This window comes from Lepisma saccharinum, chromosome 2, assembly GCF_977018435.1.
Source record: "Lepisma saccharinum chromosome 2, izLepSacc3.1, whole genome shotgun sequence".
Taxonomy (NCBI): Eukaryota; Metazoa; Arthropoda; class Insecta; order Zygentoma; family Lepismatidae; genus Lepisma; species Lepisma saccharinum.
The window spans coordinates 54,772,449-54,793,842 of record NC_139230.1 but is presented as its reverse complement, the minus strand read 5'-3'; the positions used below and the strand labels follow the sequence as shown (position 1 = coordinate 54,793,842).

At 36.6% G+C, this 21,394-nt stretch overlaps 1 protein-coding gene across 2 annotated transcripts in view; it reads right to left on the bottom strand.

Moving 5' to 3' along the window:
- LOC145984433 (cohesin subunit SA-2-like) overlaps nucleotides 1–21,394 on the bottom strand; it is a 211,787-nt gene that overhangs the window by 102,177 nt on the left and 88,216 nt on the right. For both annotated transcript variants that reach the window (XM_083118095.1, XM_083118096.1), the window contains one exon: nucleotides 18,464–18,617. In XM_083118095.1, the coding sequence (XP_082974221.1) occupies nucleotides 18,464–18,617 (154 nt within the window). The remainder of the gene's footprint in view (nucleotides 1–18,463; nucleotides 18,618–21,394) is intronic.

Here is a 21,394-nt window from a genome sequence, read left to right as displayed (position 1 = left end):
TATTGGGGAAGTTAGATGCATTGAAGTGGATATAACACTTAAAAGTTAACTTGCACAAAAATATTGAAACATTATGTGAACATAACTAAAAGAAAGAAAAAAGAAAGTGGATTATAGTTGTTCTTGCAACTTGTCAGAATATTGTGCAAAATCTTCATATTGGACACAGACAAGTTGGATTTGCTAAAGGTCATTTTGTACTGTACACTGACTTCACTTAGTACTCCTGCAGTTTGTTTCTTTATGCAGCATATTTGAAGAAGATACAATTCAACATACAAGTGTATCAATATACACTGTGTAAAACACACTTTATTACTAAATTCATTGACCCTTTACAATGACAGTACTATGCAACGTATTCAGCATAAATTTGTGCTTTCAAAAATTGATTAGAGATTTTTGACTTTCATGGTTAAGATGTAAGACACTCTTTACTCAAAAGATAGATGAAATTGCACTTCAGTCCAAACAAAACCTAATGATTAAATCCTGTGAAAATATGCTCTATATAAAAATTACACTACCACATTTTTAACTAATTTAACTGCACTGCAGTAAGCAAAGACTATTTATTGAGGTGTTACCCCAAAAAACAGACATTAAATTACACAAATATTCATGAATCTAGAAAGCATTTCTGGCCTGTGTATTGATGTATCCTAACTACAGCAATACTCTCTTGACCGTAAATTAGGATCAGAGATTTAGTTCTGATAAAGAGGTAATTTTAAATATGGAACAAAGTTTTTCAAGTCAACAAGATCGTCTGGATAGATTGAATGTGAAATTTGCAAATGTGCTTGGAAAAATGGATCACTGGATCACAAAAGAATGATTATCATAAACTTCATTTGTTGGGGGATGGGGGGAAAGCATCCTTGCTCAATAATTCAAAGACTGAGGACATTTAACACACATATCAAAACAAACCACAGTAGCATATTCTCAATGTTAACATGTTTACCACTGGTAAACATGTTTTTCTTATATTTTTAACACATTCGGGTCTGGCATCATAATACAGCATTGTTACCTCTGGTCTGCGGTTTTTGGTTGTTTTTAAAAAAAATCATAGAAAAAATATTTTTAATTTGTTTTTATTTACCACATATTTCTTAAATCTACAAAACTTCCTCTTTTCAATGAACAAAAATTTGTTAAATTTTATTTTCATTTTCAGACGTTTTTTAATATTTTTTTCAGCAATGTTTTGTGAAGTAGAAAAAAGTACAACATTGTAACAAATGTTAATATAGATATATTTTAAGTTCGTAATCTGGAAATTTCAATAATTAACTACATAAACTATCAATACATCTTTTGAATCTTGCATAAGAATACTTCTTATGTGCACTTAACAAAAAATAATTACAAATTACAAGTAATTATCTTTTGTATAAAAAAGTGGCTGCAGGACAGGACCAGACGATGTATCAGTTGGTTCTGCGTCACCTGTAAAAATTAAACAAATAAATAAATATACTAAATAAATTAAATAAATTTTCATTTTACATACACTATACAAAATAATAAATGGAAAAACTAAAAATACATCAGTGCATGTAGGAGAATCAAACAAGTGGCAAGATGAATAGACCCCAAAAAATTACCTCTTCTCACTTCATTCATAAAATACTAGAGTTTGCAACACTGTTTATATTGTCGACAATAATTATTACGAATATAACCTACCTTCCAAATCTTCAAATTCATCTGCATCATCAAAATCGTCGCTAACTTCAAACTCTGAGGCGGAATCCTCTATGCAGTCTGGATCTAAGGATGCCATTCTAAACAATGCACAGTACATCAACCTGACAACAAACAGTCATAGGTAGGAGATAAAAATAGCACATGAGTCACCTAGAGGTCGGAATTTCAACAGAGGGGCTTGAATGAACACGCGCATGAGACGAAGTATGAGCATAGCCCGTCGTTCAATCAGCAAAGCGATTGCATACCACAGGACGGGCTGTGCCCATCGTTCGTCCACATTGACTTTAAGTGCACTGCGGGCTATGCCCGTCGTGAGACCCCAATGTGTTAAACACTCAGCTTTAAATATGGGTTCTTGCTCATTATATATTTCGTAACATATTAAAACAAGTTTCTACACCAGAATTTAAGTATATTATGTTCTCCATTGCATCCCTCTGATGACCAGTGTCCTCCCTGATTGTATGTGGGAAGAGCGAGAGAACTGAAGGAAAAGTGAGGGAGTAGCTATTTTTGTCTTATTCCTTCCTGCTTTCTGTGTTATGCTTGGCAGAGGCAGTGCTGCTATATGAAGGGAAATTCCCTAGGGAAAGAAAAGGGGGGATCTATGTCCAATTTTAGGTAAGAATGGGAAATTGTGTAAAAAAACATAGATATTGTGCCACAAAATTTGAAATTGTCGGACTTCTGTTTTTGTTTCACTTGCATGCCTGCAATGGTGTTCTATTTCTATCACATGTAATTTGCTGGTAGGCTACAATCATTGTATTATTATCAGTATAGAAGTGACTTTTCACTATAAAAACAGCTAGCAGGCATACAGTGTCATTAGTATTTGATGATATTATTTTCAAATTGTTACAAAAAATGACACCAATAAAAAAATTAACCCTTAAACGCATGAATTAATTTTTGTCAATTTTTTTTCTTGTTTTTATTCTATCTGTTATGTACTAATAAGCGATTTTGAATCATTTTTTGAAAGTTTTCTTTCCCCCTTTTCGAAATATACCCTGTTACCATATGTTAACGCTATGCATTCACCCCTACAATTTGATTTATTTTTGTAAACTTGGACATTATTTAATTAACCTTAAAATAACTTTCAAAATTTGATTATTTCTTTAAATAATACAAATATTATAGATCTATTGTACATAAATCTCACATTTTCTGAGCTAAATGAGCTCAGATAACTATTTAATACATAATGATTTCTCGATATTCACATATTATTTATCACTCTTAAATATTCACTTGTCATAGAAACTTTTAATTGAGTTGAATTGAAGTTTTAAGTCCACTTTAAATACAGAATAGCTAATTGGGACTGGACCTACAGCTTAAAGTGGGATTGGTACCACTTTGCCATGTACCTACACTGTGTATTGAACCCGGGACCCCTTGATTACAAGGAGACTATGTTATACAACATAGAAACATATGAAATATGGAACGTGAAGTCCAACAACATATTTAACATGTCGAATGTGAATGCTACTGGTGGACCTTCAGCATACCACACGTCTTTCAAAACCTTCCTTTGTGTTGTAATGGGCTGTTAAACTCCCTTAGGTGCAACACGAAATGATGTCATATTTTGAGCGATTTCCATCGAAATTCAAGCTGGGAGAATTATTGTCTCGGAAATTCATGTAGCATATGGATAAGAGGGGCTGCAGTCTTTCTAAATTTATTTTCAACGTCAGTAGAATCTTGTTATACTCTTGCCTTGATAGATATCAAAACGAATGAGGTACCCACGAAAGGTTTTCAAGCACCAGGCAGGCTTTGTAACAAATCTTATAGGTTTTCCTCTAATAAATAGCTTGCACAAATGTTTTTCATAATACGGGATCACAAACCCAACAAAGCTGAGCTACTGAACAGGCACAACATGTTCCATGAAATGATCATCTATTATTATCATTAAACTAAAATATAAATATAAATTATAAGCAATAGAAATTAATAAACCATGCAAAAGACAAAAGGTTTTATAACTTTCATTTCTTGCTCTACATGCAATAATAATAGAATAAATAAAGTAATTGGTAAAAAGGCCTGTAGCTACTGTATCTGCATAGCATTACCATATGGTAACGCCACCATTATGAGTAAAAATCGAAGTAGTGATGCAAATTTTTGAACAGAAAACATCATAAGTTTGAAATTACATGTGTTTACTAAATGCTGAAAACATTCAGAACTCCATAATGATAAAATCAGATAAAAACACCATATTTATTTTTCAGCGTAAGACATTTTGAATAAGAAAATCGAAGGTGAAGACAAATGCATCCTCTTACAACAATTCTGTTACCTGGACTGAAACTAATGGTCTCAAACATAAGGTTTATGCTTCCTAGAGCAACTTCTGGCACTAGGTTTGCCTACACACACTCAATAAGACAAGCTTCTAGCATGAAAGTGCGCGAATGTTGAGCGTTACCATCAGTGACATAGCATGGGCATTTCGGGTGGGAACGCCAAGTCCGAAGGAAGGGTCGGCCCTTTCTTGCTTAATAATTTTACTTATGGTATTAGTCGCCACAGGTATTGTTTATTTGCCTGAAGTCAGCTTGGTTTTCAATAAAACATCATCCATGCATGTTTTAGCAAGAAAATGAGATGCCTCACTATACAAACATTTTGAACTCTAGTGCTTTATACCTTTTTTTTATACCTTTCGGCATGACACAAGCCATTAAAAGACCTACCTGAATCACAAGCACCTCTGCACAACAATAGACGTCATTGTTGTGGATGATCCAACTACTGATTGATTTGGTCTATTTTACTTCGCTTTTCTACCAGTTTTGGTTAATCGCGAATATGAATATGAGTGATGATATTGAAGAAGGGACACTGACAAAGAACACCCGTGCTCATGCCGGGATTCGACCAGGGACCTCTGTCGTCTTGGCACGCTGTGCAAAACACGCTGACACGGAGGTGAGCGGATGATCCAACTACCGTACACTCTACTGACGTAACAGTGCCGATTAGTAATTCAGACCACTGTTTATTACATCTTGAGAATGCTGATAAACATTTTAAAATAATTTTGTCCAGAGACCATTTGATGTTAAGAGTTTTCAAATGAATGCTAAACATTTCCATTGACACAATATTAAGCAGTTAGGAAATAACGAAAAAATAATAATAATAAATAGTGCGGGTTAAGTGGTAGAGCAGCCACAGGCTGAATTTCTAACATGAGGACTTCACCAACTTATTTGACAAAAACTGTGTTGATCTTTTAGTTTTTAATGCACATCGCAGTTCATGCGATAAATTATACAATACAATTGCCATTAAGAAGTGGTATATGGTATATTTGAGTTTGGTCAATATTGCATATTGTAGCATCACATAGCACTAGTGGCATGAGCGCAAAGAACAGAGTAGAAATTCTACCGCTGTCGTCTGCTTCAGAAGGCAGGAAGGGTCACTTGAACCAATCACGTAGCCCTCTGCTCCATACGCTGGCGTATGAAAGAGCATTTGCACTCATGCTGTAGAGATCTATGCCTGTCCAAGCTTTCCCTCCAGATAGACAGCAAGGAATATAGAGTATTTTATGCCGAACCTGCCCGGCATCCGGCCAGGAAAGGCATTGAAAAAAAAATGCTAGAACGAGTGTTGTTAGTGGAGCGTTGTAAGCGGATCGCGAAAAATAGCTATTTTAATGCTATGAAGGTCAAACATATATGAAATTAGTCAAGTTTACTTTATATTTACAGCATTTTTGAAATTTTAAATCGGGGAATGCCGGGCGTACTATAACGCTACGCCACTGGTTACCATATGGTAATGCTATGCGTTTAAGGGTTAAACTTTTCAACAAACTGTAGTGGTGTCAATGGGTATTTTTTGGTTGTTCAGTTCTAAGTTCAGTGTGAGCTGTAAATATTTAGACAATCAATGGTGATTTTGAACTTTTTTTCAAAGATTCTTTGTTGTTGTTGTTGTGGCATTACTGCTCCTGAAGATCTCAGATTTCTCCTCCTCACTTTACCCACTGTTACCATGTTAGCAAGTACAAAGATAGCATAAAAGACATCTTAGTCCTATAGCTCCTATGCTATGGCCATGTATGAACCGCTGACTTCTAACTGAAGTATTCTATGGTGGTGGTGTGCTTCTATACCTGGTATTTGAAGTGCTGTTATTACCAAGTAGCTCTGTATGAGCTATGGAACAGCATGGATAAATTCATAATAAAAATCAAATGTTCTTGTGACAATGTATCTCCTCCTAATGAAGAAAAGTTCTCTTTAGTGTTTGAATTTTAAGGCAGTGATTATTTATGCATGGATAATCCTGGTATCAAAGTACAACGAAACTGTATATTCAAATAATGACTACCATATTTACGTATGTATAACGTGCGTGCATGTATGATGTGCACCCTGCTTTTTAATAGGGAAAAGTGACAAACAATTATATCTCTTATATAATGCACAGTATAATCTAGTTTCAAGAAATGGCTTTCTTAGTTTTAGGTCGTAAAGCTATAGTTATGCTGATCAAGAGTGAATGACATCATACCTATTCAATGAATCACTTCTTGCTATGTGGACCAAGAGGAGAATAATGTCACTTGTGTATGCCATGAGTTACCAACCCACACCACTTCCCCCCCCCCTCTCCCTCCAATGTCTTTAGCATCCCAAAGCTTTCACCCTTTAACTACCTTATTTATTCTGTAATAGTAGACAGCGAGATCAAAATTACCTTATGGATTTGCAGTGCTCAGGAAGTTATTTTCTATTATTTCTTGCCCAACAAATTCCGGTGATATGCATCCCATGTGACGGGAGGCGCATTCTCGAATTCCGCTAGAATAGCACTGTTTTTCTTGGTGTCACAGAACACTACATTACAAAGTAAAAAATTGTGGGAAATGGTATTCAAACTTTAATACAAGGTTTTGCTCATTTCTTATTTACTTTTCTAAAAAAAACTTCAAAATATGTACTTTTTTGTGACTAACATAACATTTATACGAGGTACATTCAGGACCCTCAAATTAGCAGTTAGCAGCAAAAGATTTCTTCCATTTTCATTATTTTTTTATTATTTTCTTTTTCCTTATCTTTTCTTCCATCCAAAGTACATAAAAATCAGAATGTTCCTTCATTTTGTGATGAAGTTATTTCAACCGCATTTCACATTAGTGTCACTATCTTGAATGGGATACTGTTGTCATATTCAGAAACTACAGGATTTAAGCTTTACAGCGATATATAACATGATAGGGTTCCATAACCACGAAAGATCAATGCAAGTGTCACAAAATCATGGAATGACCTTATACGGTTTCATGTTGGCTGTCCAAATTATTCCGTGCATAATACACACCACAGTTTTTGGGAGCAAAAAATTTGGAAAAAAGTGTGCATTATACATGAGTAAATACGTATTTACATTCTTCATAGCTAGATATGTCAGTTGAAACAAAGCAAGAAAGTTAACTTTTGAATTGAAAAAATCTATTGATTTTTGACTTACCTACCGAACCATCTCTTTTTACCAGACAATTTCCCTAATCAACAGTTTCATATTCTCATGTAACAAGGCCCTCAGATCTTGGGAGGGCTACATCTGTGAGCTTCCATCTGCAAATGGGCCTCCACTGAGGTAAGAAAATTTTGGAAATGGCCACACAATGAAAACAATGATATATTTGAAATGTGGTAAAAATCCAACTAAACAATTTGGCATAATTTGTCCTAGAAGTTACAACCAGCATAATATTTAGTGAGTCCGGGTGCTCCACACATGTAAATCCAGGCTTGATCAAGGCTCTAAATAGTTGCATGAAATGCAACATAATGGTGCTTATATGAATGTTCTGCTATTGGTATGTAAATATGTAACCAAATAAAAATCTAGTTACAAAAATAATATGACATTTGCTGTTAGAGCACTCAAAAACTATAAAGCAAAATATAAATGTAAAGCTTATGACAAATCTTTGTCCAGATGAAGTTGTCTGTAGCAACTCAGCAGAAGATGACTTTAGTGCAGGGGACAGTATCTACTTGACTGATTTGTTGTGAATCATGTTACATTGCATTCACACTAAACATAATGCCTCAAAATAAAATTAAAAGAGTTTATAACTACTAAGGTTGGCCAAAATGAAAAATAATCATGGTTGGCTGGATGTGGCCTGCAGCTGGTAGTTTGGACAAACCCAGGCCCGTAGCTAGAATTGATCTGCGGGGGGAGGGCTCACAGGTTATCAGGGAGGGCTTTGTAAACCAAGTCCATTTTTCAAAAGTTTAACAGTATTAAATGAAGGTAAATTATGTGTGCATGTGTGTTTGTGTGAAGGGGGGGGGGGGGACAGGGAGTCATTTTAGAAACATCATACAAATACTACATTTTTTCTATATCTTTTAAAATATCGCTTGAAGTGTCAATTGACTGCTACTTAAATCATCCCTTACTTACTACAAACTCCATGCTACTCTTGATGATACAGATATTTATATCACACAAGAAAAATTGACAGTATTCTATCATAGTGCCTAGCGTACATTCCACCCCCGGGTCAAAACAATAAAACTCCCCTTCGTTCTATGTTGACCTTTGATGCAGATACTGAGGGGATTTACATGATGATGTGTCCAAGTTACAAGTTTCTGTCTAAAAAGGGGGTCGCAACATGGGCAGCGAAGGTACAGATAAAGAAGCTCCTCTATGAAGGAACTTTATAAAGTATAGAGCAGAGAATATTCTAAATACTTGTCGCTATTTAGACTTCTTATAAACAAGATGAACGAATGTAATAGCTGTTATTCATACTCTGTGAAATTATCCTTCACCAAAGTTGTGAACAAAATAATATCTGCTCTACATTTTCACTCTTCACTGCAAACAAATTACACAAAATAGTTTTACCTAATGTCAAGGGAGCTGACAGCAGTGCCAAGGGGAGGGGGGGCTGACAGAAGTTCCAGGGGGGCTCAGCCCCCCCCCCTGGCCCCTGCCTGGACAAACCTGCTTTTAGTGTGTTTGATCATCATTAGTAGTTTAATGTAGTATCTTGCAAACAGGGTCTACCTTTAAGAGGACAGAAGATAGATAGGAGCATTTTGGATAATAATATAATAATAATATCCGCAACATTGCGGCTGGTGGTTCTTCACGAACTTCGTGCAGAAAATGTAAAAAGCCAATATTTGCTAAGCAAATGAATCTGACCTGTTCTTTGTGCAACATTTTAAGTTCCTTGTGAAATCAGGTTTGAATTTGGGTCAAACGGAATATGAAATTTTTATGGCTGATGGCAAAAGTTTGTTTAAATGTGATTCCTGTCTCAAGGCTAGAGATGATAAAACACCCATCACTCCTACACCCAGCTCTCTTGATCGTGTTGGTCGCAAAGATGCAGATAAATTGGATTCTTCAGCTGATAGTGAAGTAAGTTTATCTGAAGGTAACTCTCAAGTTAATGAGTGTAACAATTGCATTAGTATTGCTTCAGTTTTGAGAACTCGTTTCATCACATGATAGGCTAATCGAGGAAGTAAAATCTCTTCGAGCAGAAGTAGTTGTTCTCAAAAGCCCCAATATTAGCCTGCATGATCAAGTATCGACTTTACTTAATCATGGTTCATATGCATCGACTCTCAATAAGCCATCTAAAGTAAGCTACAGTGAAAATGGCAATGAAACCAAGTTCTGTTTACCATCTAGTAATGCTCAGACCAGTGCATGTAAACAAACATTTTCATCTGTTGATATTATCCCGAGTGATAAAAATAAGTGTAGTGTTGGTGCTATGGTGCACGAAGGCCTTAAATTAGACAAAGATCTAGTAAATAAAAGCAGTTCTACCAATATTTCAAATGTAAACAAACGTGTGCCAAATTCTATTGAAATTAGTAACTTCGAAGTTTCAAGTCTTTCCAATGACAATGAATGGACAAGTGTTACTTGGCATAAGAAGCAATTCGGTGGTCTGAATTCAAGGAATGCTAGTGCTATTAATACTCATAATGAAATTAATGCGTCTCACTCTAAATTGAAATCTGGAACCAAATTGGATAATACATTACGGGTTAATAAGAAATTACTCCCACTAAGGGAGTTTTCGTCACATGACTCTCTCCTGGCGTCACCACTGAGGAACTATCTGCAAGACAACATGGACATAGCAGTAGATAAGTGTTATAAACTTAAGACTAAACACAACTCGCACACTTCCATTTATGTTGGTGTCAAGGTTTCGGACATCCAAAATATCCTTAATCCGGAGATTTGGCCGGAAAACATTTTGTTTACTTATTTCCAAGGTAAACTTAAAATGGAATATGTTCAAAAAGATGAAGTGTCCGAAAATAATTCTTCGGTGGATGATAAAACCCGAAACACAGGCTCTCACAGTAATAAGCCTGGAATTAACTGACTAGCTAAATGGATGGATATTTCATCTTCCAATAAGTATTTAAGCTTATATTACCAGAACTTAAAGAGGTCTTAATACAAAATATCTTACTATAGAACAGAACATCTTAGTTGGTAATTATGATATTTATGCTTTTACTGAAACCTGGATGAAAGATAATCAAACTTATTTTGATAATCTAGTTTATGATTATGCAGTATTAAGAAAAGACAGCTTAAAAGCTAAAGGTGGTGGCTGTGCCTTTCTTATCAGCTCGAATCTTAAATATGAATTAATATATTAAATTTGACAATATAGAGTGTTTGTGGATCAGGGTAACGATATGTAATGGCATTCCTATAGTCATAGGCTTGCACTATATCCCTCCTGGTTCAAATACGCAAATGTTCAATGACTATTTTCATATTGTCATTAAGAAGTTTATAGGTAGAAAAGAAAAGGTAATTATACTTGGGTGATTTTAACACTCATATCAACTGGGAGTTTGTTGGAAGGGGTATCCCACAGGTTAATGAAAATTAATGAAAATTTTAGAGTTGTGAGACTTTCTTGAATGTAAACAGTACTGTAAGCCTTACAATTCAAACAATCCATTTTCTACATTGGATCTCTTCATCACTGATATTGTAAGTATTGAACTTAATTATTCAATTCCTCCTGTGTCCAAGGTTGATATATATCATCCTCAGTTTTTAGTGAATCTACCTTTTCATGTCCCTCACACAAGTTCTGATAAATCATCAGAATCAGGCCAGTTTTTTAGATATTTTTTTAAGCAATGTAATTTTCTTCAACTTTATAAAGATCTTGAAAATAAGGTATCCTTCATAGATACCAGCCTAGATTTAGATTCATTAGTAGAACTTTTGCATTTATCTGTTGTGCAGGTCATTAATGATAATGTGCCAACTAGAAAGTCTAGCAATCAAAAATTCACATCCCCTTGCTTCACATCTGAAATTAAAAGATTGCTGAACAAAAAGAAAAAATAATTATTTTAAATATTTTGTGACAAAAAACATTTCATGGTTTTTTAAATTTGTGTCTATTAGGAAAGCAGTAAAGAAGAAAAGAAATGCGAAATTTAATTATGCATGACAAAAATTCATTTTGGAAAAAAGCTAAATCTTTAACATCCAGTGATTCTTGTATCCTGGATCCTGTTAACGGAATTTTAACTGACAAACAAAATATAGCTGAGACATTTTGTGAAATGTTCTCTTCCTTCAAATGGTAATTATGTAAATAAAGAGTAGTCTACTATGCCAATATTTCCTCCAGTTATTGATGAAAAGGAAATCTTAGATGCTTTTCGTAAACTTAAACCCAGAACTGATTCCAGCATTCAATGCATTCCTAATTATATTTTCAAGGGGTGCAGTAATTTACTTGCTCCCATTTTGTGCAGCATCTTCAACAGGTCTCTATCAAGTGGTACATACCCTAAAATGTGGAAAGAAGTAACAATTATTCCTATCCAAAAGCGAGAGGAAACACTGAGGTATCTAATTTTAGACCTATTTCAATTATTAATATTTTTAGTAAGTTGTTTGAACAAATTGTTTTCAAATCACTCTATTTTAATTTTGAGAATAAGATTAGTATCAACCAACATGGATTTATGGCTGGGAGATCAATAAGTACAAATCATTCAGTATTATTAACTGACATCTCTCAGGCTTTTAGCAATAGACACCAATTAGATGCTATTTGCCTAGATCTGTCTAAGGCTTTTGATTCTGTGAACCATAAAGCATTGGTTGCTAAACTTAGCAACTATGGTTGTAGACCGATTTATTGTAACTGGTTCAGTAATTATCTTAGGCACATATTATTTAAAGTCAGGTTTCAAAATGCTCTTTCAAAACCTGGTTTTATCAACAAAGTTGTACCTCAAGGGTCTCCCCTGGGTCCCCTTTTGTTTATTTTATTTCTAAATGATATAGAAGATGTTGTAAAGTATTCTAAATATCTTTTTTATGCTGATAACTTTAAGCTGTATGCAGAGATTAATGATGTAAATGACCATTATAAACTACAAAAAGATAATAATGCAATTAAGAAGTGGTTAGATGATAATCAACTCTCTATCAACTTGTCTAAGTCAGTTGCAATGACCTTCTCATGCAATAGACAGCACTCCTGCTACAATTATAACATAGATAATGTGAATCTTAGTCTTGCAGAAGATGTTAAGGATCTTGGAGTTTTTCTTGACAGGAAACTTAGCTTTAAGCTGCATCTCAATCATATGGTGTCAACAAGTAGAAAACTGACAGGTTGGGTCATAAACAAACGCCAAGGTCTAAACAACCTCTACCTTCTCTTAGTTTTGTACATGGCATTTGTCAGACCCATTCTGGAATTCAGTTCTGTGACATGGAATTTTTCCTGTGGTGTTGGAAAATGTGACATCATTGAGAATATACAAAAGAAATTTCTTTCCTATTTATATTTTAGATTTAAACTGTTTAAATTATATTATAGTTATGATAACCTATTGAACAAGTTAAAAGTTGAATACCTTTCAGCTAGAAGAAACAGAAATGATATAAAATTCGTTGAGAAAATTTTAGAAGGTTACTACTCTGTCCCTACGCTTCTATCGAGAATATCTATACGAACTACGCCGTATCGAGTACACACTAAATGGTCGTTATTGACAACATCTGCAGATTATAAATATAATGAGTTTCTAAACTCCATAGTCAGTAGTTATAATGATTTCCAATGAGCCTAAAGATCAATTGTATTTTAATCATTCATCAGGCCTATTTGAATGACTTATCATGTATACTTTAATGTATATATCATTCATATTATATTGTATCTCTTATTGTATTTAGTATTTCTTTAGTATTATAAATTTATGACTTTTTTGTATTACTCAGGGACGTCGTTAGAGGGGGCGAGGGGGCACTGGCCCCCCGAAACGTTCACATGCCCCCGGCAAAGTGTTCTACATTTGCTGAAAATTTTACTTTAATGACAAATATTGCAAAATAGTTTTTCAGTAATTTTTTCTTTCAGTTAGAAACACTCTTCTTAATTTGAGTGGCACAAACCCAAAACCACATTTCCTTCTCATTTTCCTGGTTCTAACTATAGTGGATGTCAGTCTAGGAACCTAGATCTTCGTTGTTTCTCGAAAGTTTGAGGGAGCCGTCTTTCCACCCCTAGCAGTCACCAGTCAACAACAGGCAGGGTTGGGCATTGAGTGTTGCCGTTGTATCCAAACAATGTTTTGAGCTTGAGTAGATTGAAGAACGACCGCTTGTGCAGCGATAAACCACATATATGCAAACAGTTACAACTGGTCCCGAATCAGAGCGCAATACACGCTAAATAAGTATAATGGTGGCATATATATGATGCCTCATATCTCCGGGTAAGTAGTATTATTCGCACCAAATATCTATTCTACTATTGAAACAGTCTAAAACACGCAACGTGTTAAAAGTAATTATCTTCACAAACTTTACGATTTCTTGAGTCACATATTTTTCTCGATATCGTGAAGACCAATTTTGAGAATCCTCCTTAACAAACGATGCCTCCTCGATTGCGCAGTGATAGTGTTGTTGCCTTCTAATCGAGGGGTCCCGGGTTCGATACATGAGTGGAGGTACACAATGGTCCGGATCTTACTTTAAACTGTAGGCCCAGTCCCGATTAGCCTTACTGTGCATAAAGTGGGCTTAAAAACACCAACTCAACTCAACTCCTTAACAGACTTTTCGAAGAATCGAAAATTTAAAAAAGAACAAGTAAATACATTTTTGTAACTTTGAAGTAAATTATTATTATTATTATTGTTATTATTTTGGGTATTTTTGGTTCGTATGAATCTGCCTCACACAGTAAGCTTATTTTGTTGAGTCAAGTACAATAACAAACCCTTGCAATATGTCACTGGAAAGACATGTGAGGTTGCACATATATTTAAGCATCTTTAAATATATAATAACCCATGGTTGGACAGCCCTGGAAGGGCCTTGGTCTATCTCCCGACTGCCAGTCCCCCCCACAATCCTACCTAGAGGTGTGGAGATCTTTAACCAGTAATGGGATGACGTGGGGTCAGCACGTCTAACCCCCAACCGTTATAGGGGATATCAGTAAAGAATAATTATATTCTTGTGGTAAGGAGTCGTTGTCATTTAACAAACTTTATTGATTTATTCCATGAGCATTATTTAAAATGTAGTGCCATACTGAACTTACCAACTTAACAAAGGCACATTGATTGCTAAATGAGGCATTTTCCTTGTGTTGCAGAGCAGGTTCAGTTTTTGGAGTATTGCAATGTTTTACACAGTCCGTTCGAAGAATTTTGAGAATATTGATGTTTTGTCAAAGGGACCACCCCCGAATAAATATCTGTGGATGTTATACAGGTTTCATCGTATTTAAGAAGGTATTTTTTCCGGTGCAACTTTCCTCCGTACAACATGTCTTTTGCCATTCAAGCTGAAGAGCTGATTCAATGGTGCAACGACCTGGCAGAAAGAAACTCTGGTACCATGTTGACAAAAGACTCAAGAAGTCCCGCAACCGACAGAACTCGAAGCACTCGGATCCTACGGTGACATACACTTTGGATGAACACAAACGGATGCATTGGTAGGTGGTCCCTTTCTGGGAATTCGGGGACCTTTTGAAAACACACTTTTCCTTCATGCACACCAGGGGGCCTAAGCCAGGTCACCCTTTCCCACAAAATCTTCTCTTCATCTGGCTCTGGTTATCGGCCACGCCGAAATGCACTGCAGGTAGCTAAGACTTTCTGGGTTAATTACTTTATGGTTCAGCATGGACATCGGCTTTTCAAATTGCAAGAGACAAAATTCTACTGTTTGTCCCTTTTCTGGCGGAAGATGAATGACAAAGATGTTGCGGTTCCTTCAGGTTCCCACACTCAACCCTTGTGCTCATAACCTGCAATGAAGGGAAAGGCCATAATAAGCCTTTGTAATGTACCAACTTTATATAATTCCTTGGTAACTTTCCACTCATTTTCAAGAAACATCTGCTTCTTTTTGCCCTACTGTGTTGATTGGTCGACAATTGATGACTGTCAGCTAGTTCGAAGAACAGTTTGATCCAAGAAGTGGTTTCATAGTTAGCTTCTGTAAACGTGAGATTCCGGTAGGCTTGAGATCTCATTTTCATGCATTGCGAGTGAAGTTTCGATCAATTTGGTTCATTTTACTTTGCACTTCTGCCACATTTGACTAATTGCAAAGATGGGGATGAGTGATGATATGATTAAATTGATCAATGGCCACAACAAACACCCATGCTCAGTCCGAAATTCGAACCCGGCACACCTGGCATCATAGCACGATGTGATAACCACTCCGCCACGGGGGTAGGCGAAGTGAAATTTCGAGTGTGAAGCTGCCAGCTTGTTTTCCTCTTGAAAAACTTGAAGTATGTATGATCGACTGATCGACCAAATGTCCAACACATTGACTTTCTAAATTGGTGTCCGACTACCATACAGGAGACCGGGTTTGACTCCCAGGGTGGTTGATCTCACATGTGATGAAGAATAAGTCACATTTCAATTAAGGAAGGAAACGAGGTATGTAGTCAACATTTTATATTAGTGTGCATGCTCTAGAAATAATATGTTTCAAAATTCTGCATATTTTGTGATTTTTCATCATTTAGCCTCTACCAGGGTTGTCAAAGGTCCATCTACCCATAAGTTCTATGGGTTTTATTGAGTTCCGTTGCAGGACCGGAACCTTTCTTCTCGCACAATTTAAATTCGGTCCTAGTAATGTATTGATTCATTAAAAAAAAGGTTACTCGATCGTATTTAAATTGATCCGGAAAAAAATCCTGCACCAAATTTTAATTGATCCTGGAAAAAAGATTCTTGGAATATGTTTAAATTCAACCGCAAAACAAGGTTCCTGGACCGTATTTAAATTTTACCGAAAAAAAGAGTTCCTGCACCGTATTTAAATTCATACGGAAAAAAAGGTTCCTGTACCGAATTGAGACCTAGAACCCATTTACACTTGAGGATTTTCTCCCCCGGATGTGAAATGAATTTATTTACAATACCTGGACCATTTACAACCCTGGGATTGTTAAAGATTAGGGAACGCATACATTCTATTTTTTTCTATAGGATTCCGTTATAGGACCGGAACCTTTTCTCTCGCACAATCTAAATTCGTACCAAGTTGCGAATTGTTTCATTTCAATACGGAACTTTGACCGTATTTAAACTGATCCGGAAAAAAATGTTCGTTGACAGTATTTAAATTTTTCAGGAAGTAAGGTTCCTGAACCGAAATTAAATTCATCTGGAAAAAAATTCATGGACCAAATTGAAAATGTTACAGATGAAGAGGTTCCTTACGGTCCAGAACCCATTTACGCTTGCTGATTTTCTCTCCTGGATGGGAATTGAATTTATTTAAAATTCCTGGATCTTTAACAACCCTGGCCTCCACCCGCAAATGCAGACGCTGTGGCTGCTGCTTAGGCGGGAAAGTTGACTAGACATACAAATAAAATGAATCCAAAGTTATATAGTGAATAATAGTTACTTCCATAATAATATCATGAAATATGGAGAGCCAAATTACTTATCAAGCATTTTCTGTTATTTGTCTATCCTAGTGGGAGCGAAAATCTTTTGCCCTCGCTGGTGAACTCAGTTCCTGCAAATTCACGATGGCATTTTCTAATTTTAATTTCTATTTGGGCTGACAACTCCGTGGTGGAGTGGTTAGCAGGTTACGCTATGAAGCAGAATGTCCAGTGTTCGAATCCCGGCCTGAGAATGTGTCTTCTTTGTGATGGTCCTTTCATCAAGTTAATCTTAACTCATTCTCATCTTCACGATTAGCCAAAAAGTGTCAGAAAAGTGAAGTAAAATGAACCAAGTCAATCAATAATTTCTATTTCGTTATTTTACGCCACTTTTCTACCTCTTGTGTTAAATGCGACGAAGAGACTGAATGATGATCCGAAGGAATACCGATGCGAGACATGATGCAACCACACCTGTCCAAGGTCCGAACCTTGGACCTCTGGTTTCGTAGTGCGTCATGCTCATGCATCGGGAGTGGAATCCTTTGAATGAAAAACTATAAAAGTAGGATGAAAGAAAACAACATTGTACTGTGCAAAAAAGCCATGTTTAGGTCCTCTAAAGAAAAGTACAGTTATTCAGTAAAATTAATTTTGAAGGACAAAGCCTCCGAAGTGTTTTTCCATTCGGTCATCACATCAAGTCCCATCTAGTTTTGAGAGTGGAATTCGCTTACATATCGATTTCAAGTAGCTTCTCAATTGTCCTCACGATGTTAGGCCATCACAGAAATTTTGGAGTTTCTACCAGGGATCGAACCTTGAAAGACTAGAGCGCAATAATTTGAGCGCGCGGGAATTTTGTTGTTTCTATTGCCATCGTATATTCAGTTTTGCACGCGCAAAGAAGATTACTTTTAAGAAACTAGATGTGTGCATAAAATTTCATATATATCGTCAACATTCTCCAATGTGTAGAGTACGATGCCACAGAAGACTCGTGCATGTCCCATAGAATAGTGGTAATGGTGTCACCTTGCACTATAGGCCACCGGATTCGATTCTGGTATAAACAATATACATGGGATTCCTATCTTGAACTCATTATTTCATTTTCGCACCGTTGTCATACTTGTACATACACCTAATACCAACACCCTTTTATATCTAAACCCACGGAAGAGGGTTTTCTCTACTTCTTACCAACAAGATTACACACACACACACATATTATATATATATATATATATATACTGTACATATACTTATGTAGGCCTATATGGTATATTAATAGTTTTTTTTAGTTTTTAATGGTTTGATATAAAAAAATATCTTAAGTTTTGGGCCCCCCCGAACTGTCAACCTAACTACGTCCCTGGTATTACTGCTGTACTAAGGCCAGCCAGCTGGTTTTCAGCAGGATAATACTAGCATAAATAAAATAAATAAATAAATAAATAAGCTAATTTTTGAGATCAGAATCTAATGCAGTTTAACATCGTTACTATCCCATATATTCCCTTAAATTCAGTTGTATTGGTTAATGTACAAAACTGTAGCTTCTCGGGTGTTTTTTTTATTATTATTTCATCTACACACCTAATTATAATTTGTCCTCGAGATTAACCTTAAACCTTTCCCAACCCAATAACTTCAACCTAGTGATGCCTATGTTGACTATGTCAACTCCTATGCCATGGGCAAAGCTTTATATTAACATTGCATATTGTTACTTCCTTTATACTAATATTAATTGTAACATACCATTAAACATTTGACTCTTAGTACTGCTTCTGGTGCATACATATTTAAAACAATATAGTGCAAATACTTATCCTCCAGAAAATAATCAGGGAATCTTTTCATCCATATTCCAATTTCCTGAACACAGATTGCCCTTATTCCAGGCACAATATCCCTGGGGGAAGAAAAAAGCTCAATGAATTGCCATCAATAATATTTACAGATAAAATATATAAGGGTCAGTCAGTGGAAAACAGGCCACCTCGTAAATCTCAACTAGTAGATGCAGCAGTTCTACAAAACTCCTGCCTGATGGATGGCAGTTGAATCACAGGCTTGTGTAAAGCAGTGAGGGTGTGAGCCATGTGAAGTGCAGACATGCAGTGACTTGCCGTCTAGCATATCATGGAGGCCAGTAAGGAAGAGCAGTGAGCAGTCATGTATTTCCTGGTGGCAGAAGGTGCTAGTTCAAGAGACATTCACGATTGAATGATGGCAGTGTATGGGAAACATTGTTTATCTCTGTCACAGGTGAAGGACTGTAGTCTGAGGTTTTACGAAGGAAGAACGTCACTGCAGGACGATCCACGACCTGGACCATCTGTTACTGTTGCAATTGATGACCTCACCCAATATGTAAATGGCATCATTCAACAGGATCGACAGTGTACAGTGGAGCACAGACCACAAGTGGAAATCACTGTGCAGTGTTTAACATCATGAGACACAGTCTCCAGTATCGGAATGTGTGTGCATGGTGGGTTGCCCGCAATCTGACTGGAGAACAAAAAGTGTTTTGCATGGGAATGGCACTATAGATGCTCCTCCAATACAACCAGGAAGGTAGAGATTCCCTCTGTCCAATTGTCATGGGGGATGAATCTGTGTGTCATCTGTATGAACCAGAAACCAAGTGACAAAGTCAGCAGTGGAAGCACCCACACCAAAGAAATTAAGAGTTCCCACAGTCACATTCTCCTTACATTGTTCTTCAACCACAAATTATCAAATTTTGTGAGAAAGCTGCAACCATTACTAGTGTGCAGTATACAGAAACTTTGACGTGCCTGTGTCAGGCCATCAAATCAAAGAGATCAGGTTTGCTATCGTCCGGGGTGGGGTGGTGGTGTTGCATGATAATACACATCTGAATATGGCCAATGTTGTCCGGGACCTGTTACACAGATTTTGGTGGAAAACACTCCAGCCCCCACCTTAAAGCCTGGACATGTCCTAGTGCAATTATGCCATCCTTGATGAGCTGAAACAGGCACAGCATGATCGCTGGTTCAACTTGGATGCTGAGAAGAAGGATGCAGTGGAAGATTGGTTGTTGCAGCAACCGCCCACCTTCTACAGGGCTGCTATTGACCTACTGCCAGGATGGTGGGACAAATGCCTCACCGCCTATAGGGATTATTTTTAAAGTGAGCACATAGTTTCATAGTTATACAGGATGTCCTGTTTTCCATTGACTGACCCACGGACCATGGAAACGTATTACTTTTTCTATTGCAGGTCATCTTCGTAAAATCAATATTTTCTTTGCTTAAAGCTTCCAGAGGACATCAAAACAAACAACTTTTCTCAGCAACATTTTTCTCGGTGCGTAGTTTTGGTGCTACAGTCATTCAAAATAGCCAGTTTTGCTGCCTGAATGCTGGCAACCACACACATAATTTGATAGCATCTGCGGCATCATTTCCTGCGGCGAAACAGTGCATGGCAGTGTTGCAAGGAACACACAAATTTTGGGAAAAATTAAAGACTACCAACCACATTATGATCTGTAAAATGAAGATAGGATCGCGTCCAGTAGACCGAACATCTAGGAAAACACAGCCTACCAGCCAGAAGACCAGCAGTCATCCCAGGGGAAGGGGGAAGTGAACCAACGATACGAAAAGTGGTAGAAAAACAACGTATCGGATTTTGTCTCAGCCTACATGTCAAATATAATCATCATCAACAATAAATTTTATTGGACTTGCAATTTACATCTGGCTGTTTACACCCAGATACATGTCAAATATTTGCAAATCCCATTGTAAGGTTGATATCTACAGGTTTGTATATCCACTTGTGCTGATACATGTGTTGTGGTATTGTGATGCTGATAATGGAAGTATCAGAGGTTCACGTTGTTACTTATGGCTAAAACACACACAAGCATGGGTTGTTAGGCTGTTACAACATAATCATGAATCAGCAGGGAATATACTGCCACATTCACAGTAATGTTGAAAACTATTACATGTAGGCCTATATCTCGTGCGTAGATAAACACAGTCGTCGGAGAGCTTGTTTTACTACTACTTATATCACTTTATTTTCAACCATTTTTGCCCCTTGCTGCATAAAGCCGTGAATATACAGGGTGTCCATAAAGTCCCTGTACCATTACAAAAAAAGTAGCTTGAACAGTACCTTCCTCCTCAGTTGGGAGGAATTCCAGACAACCATAATTTTTCAACAAGATACCCCGAATCCCAAGTTTTGTCTTCCTCGGATGTTTGAGGTCTTCTGGAAAGGCATTTCCCTGGCAGGTGGATAGGCTGTGAAGGGCCTATTCCCTGGCCACCTCGCTCTCCTGATATCACACCCTTGGATTTCTTCTTCTGGGGGTATGTCAAAGATTCTGTTTACCACACTCCTGTTCCAGATGATGCTACTCTTCAAAGAAGAATAACTGAGAGTATCTTAACTGTTACTGGTGATATGCTGGGTTGTGTATGGGCAAAAGTGGATTACCACCTTGATGTTCTGAGAGCAATTAGAGGGGTGTACATTGAGGTGTATGTAATATAAACATGGAGAGTTGTAGCTCATTTTGAAATCACCAGCATTGTTCTATTGCATGTAGTTTCTGAGCTATGTTTTTTTAATGGTACCACGACTTTATGAACACCCTGTACATTACATTACATGTTCCCTACCTTTGTAATTTTGAGT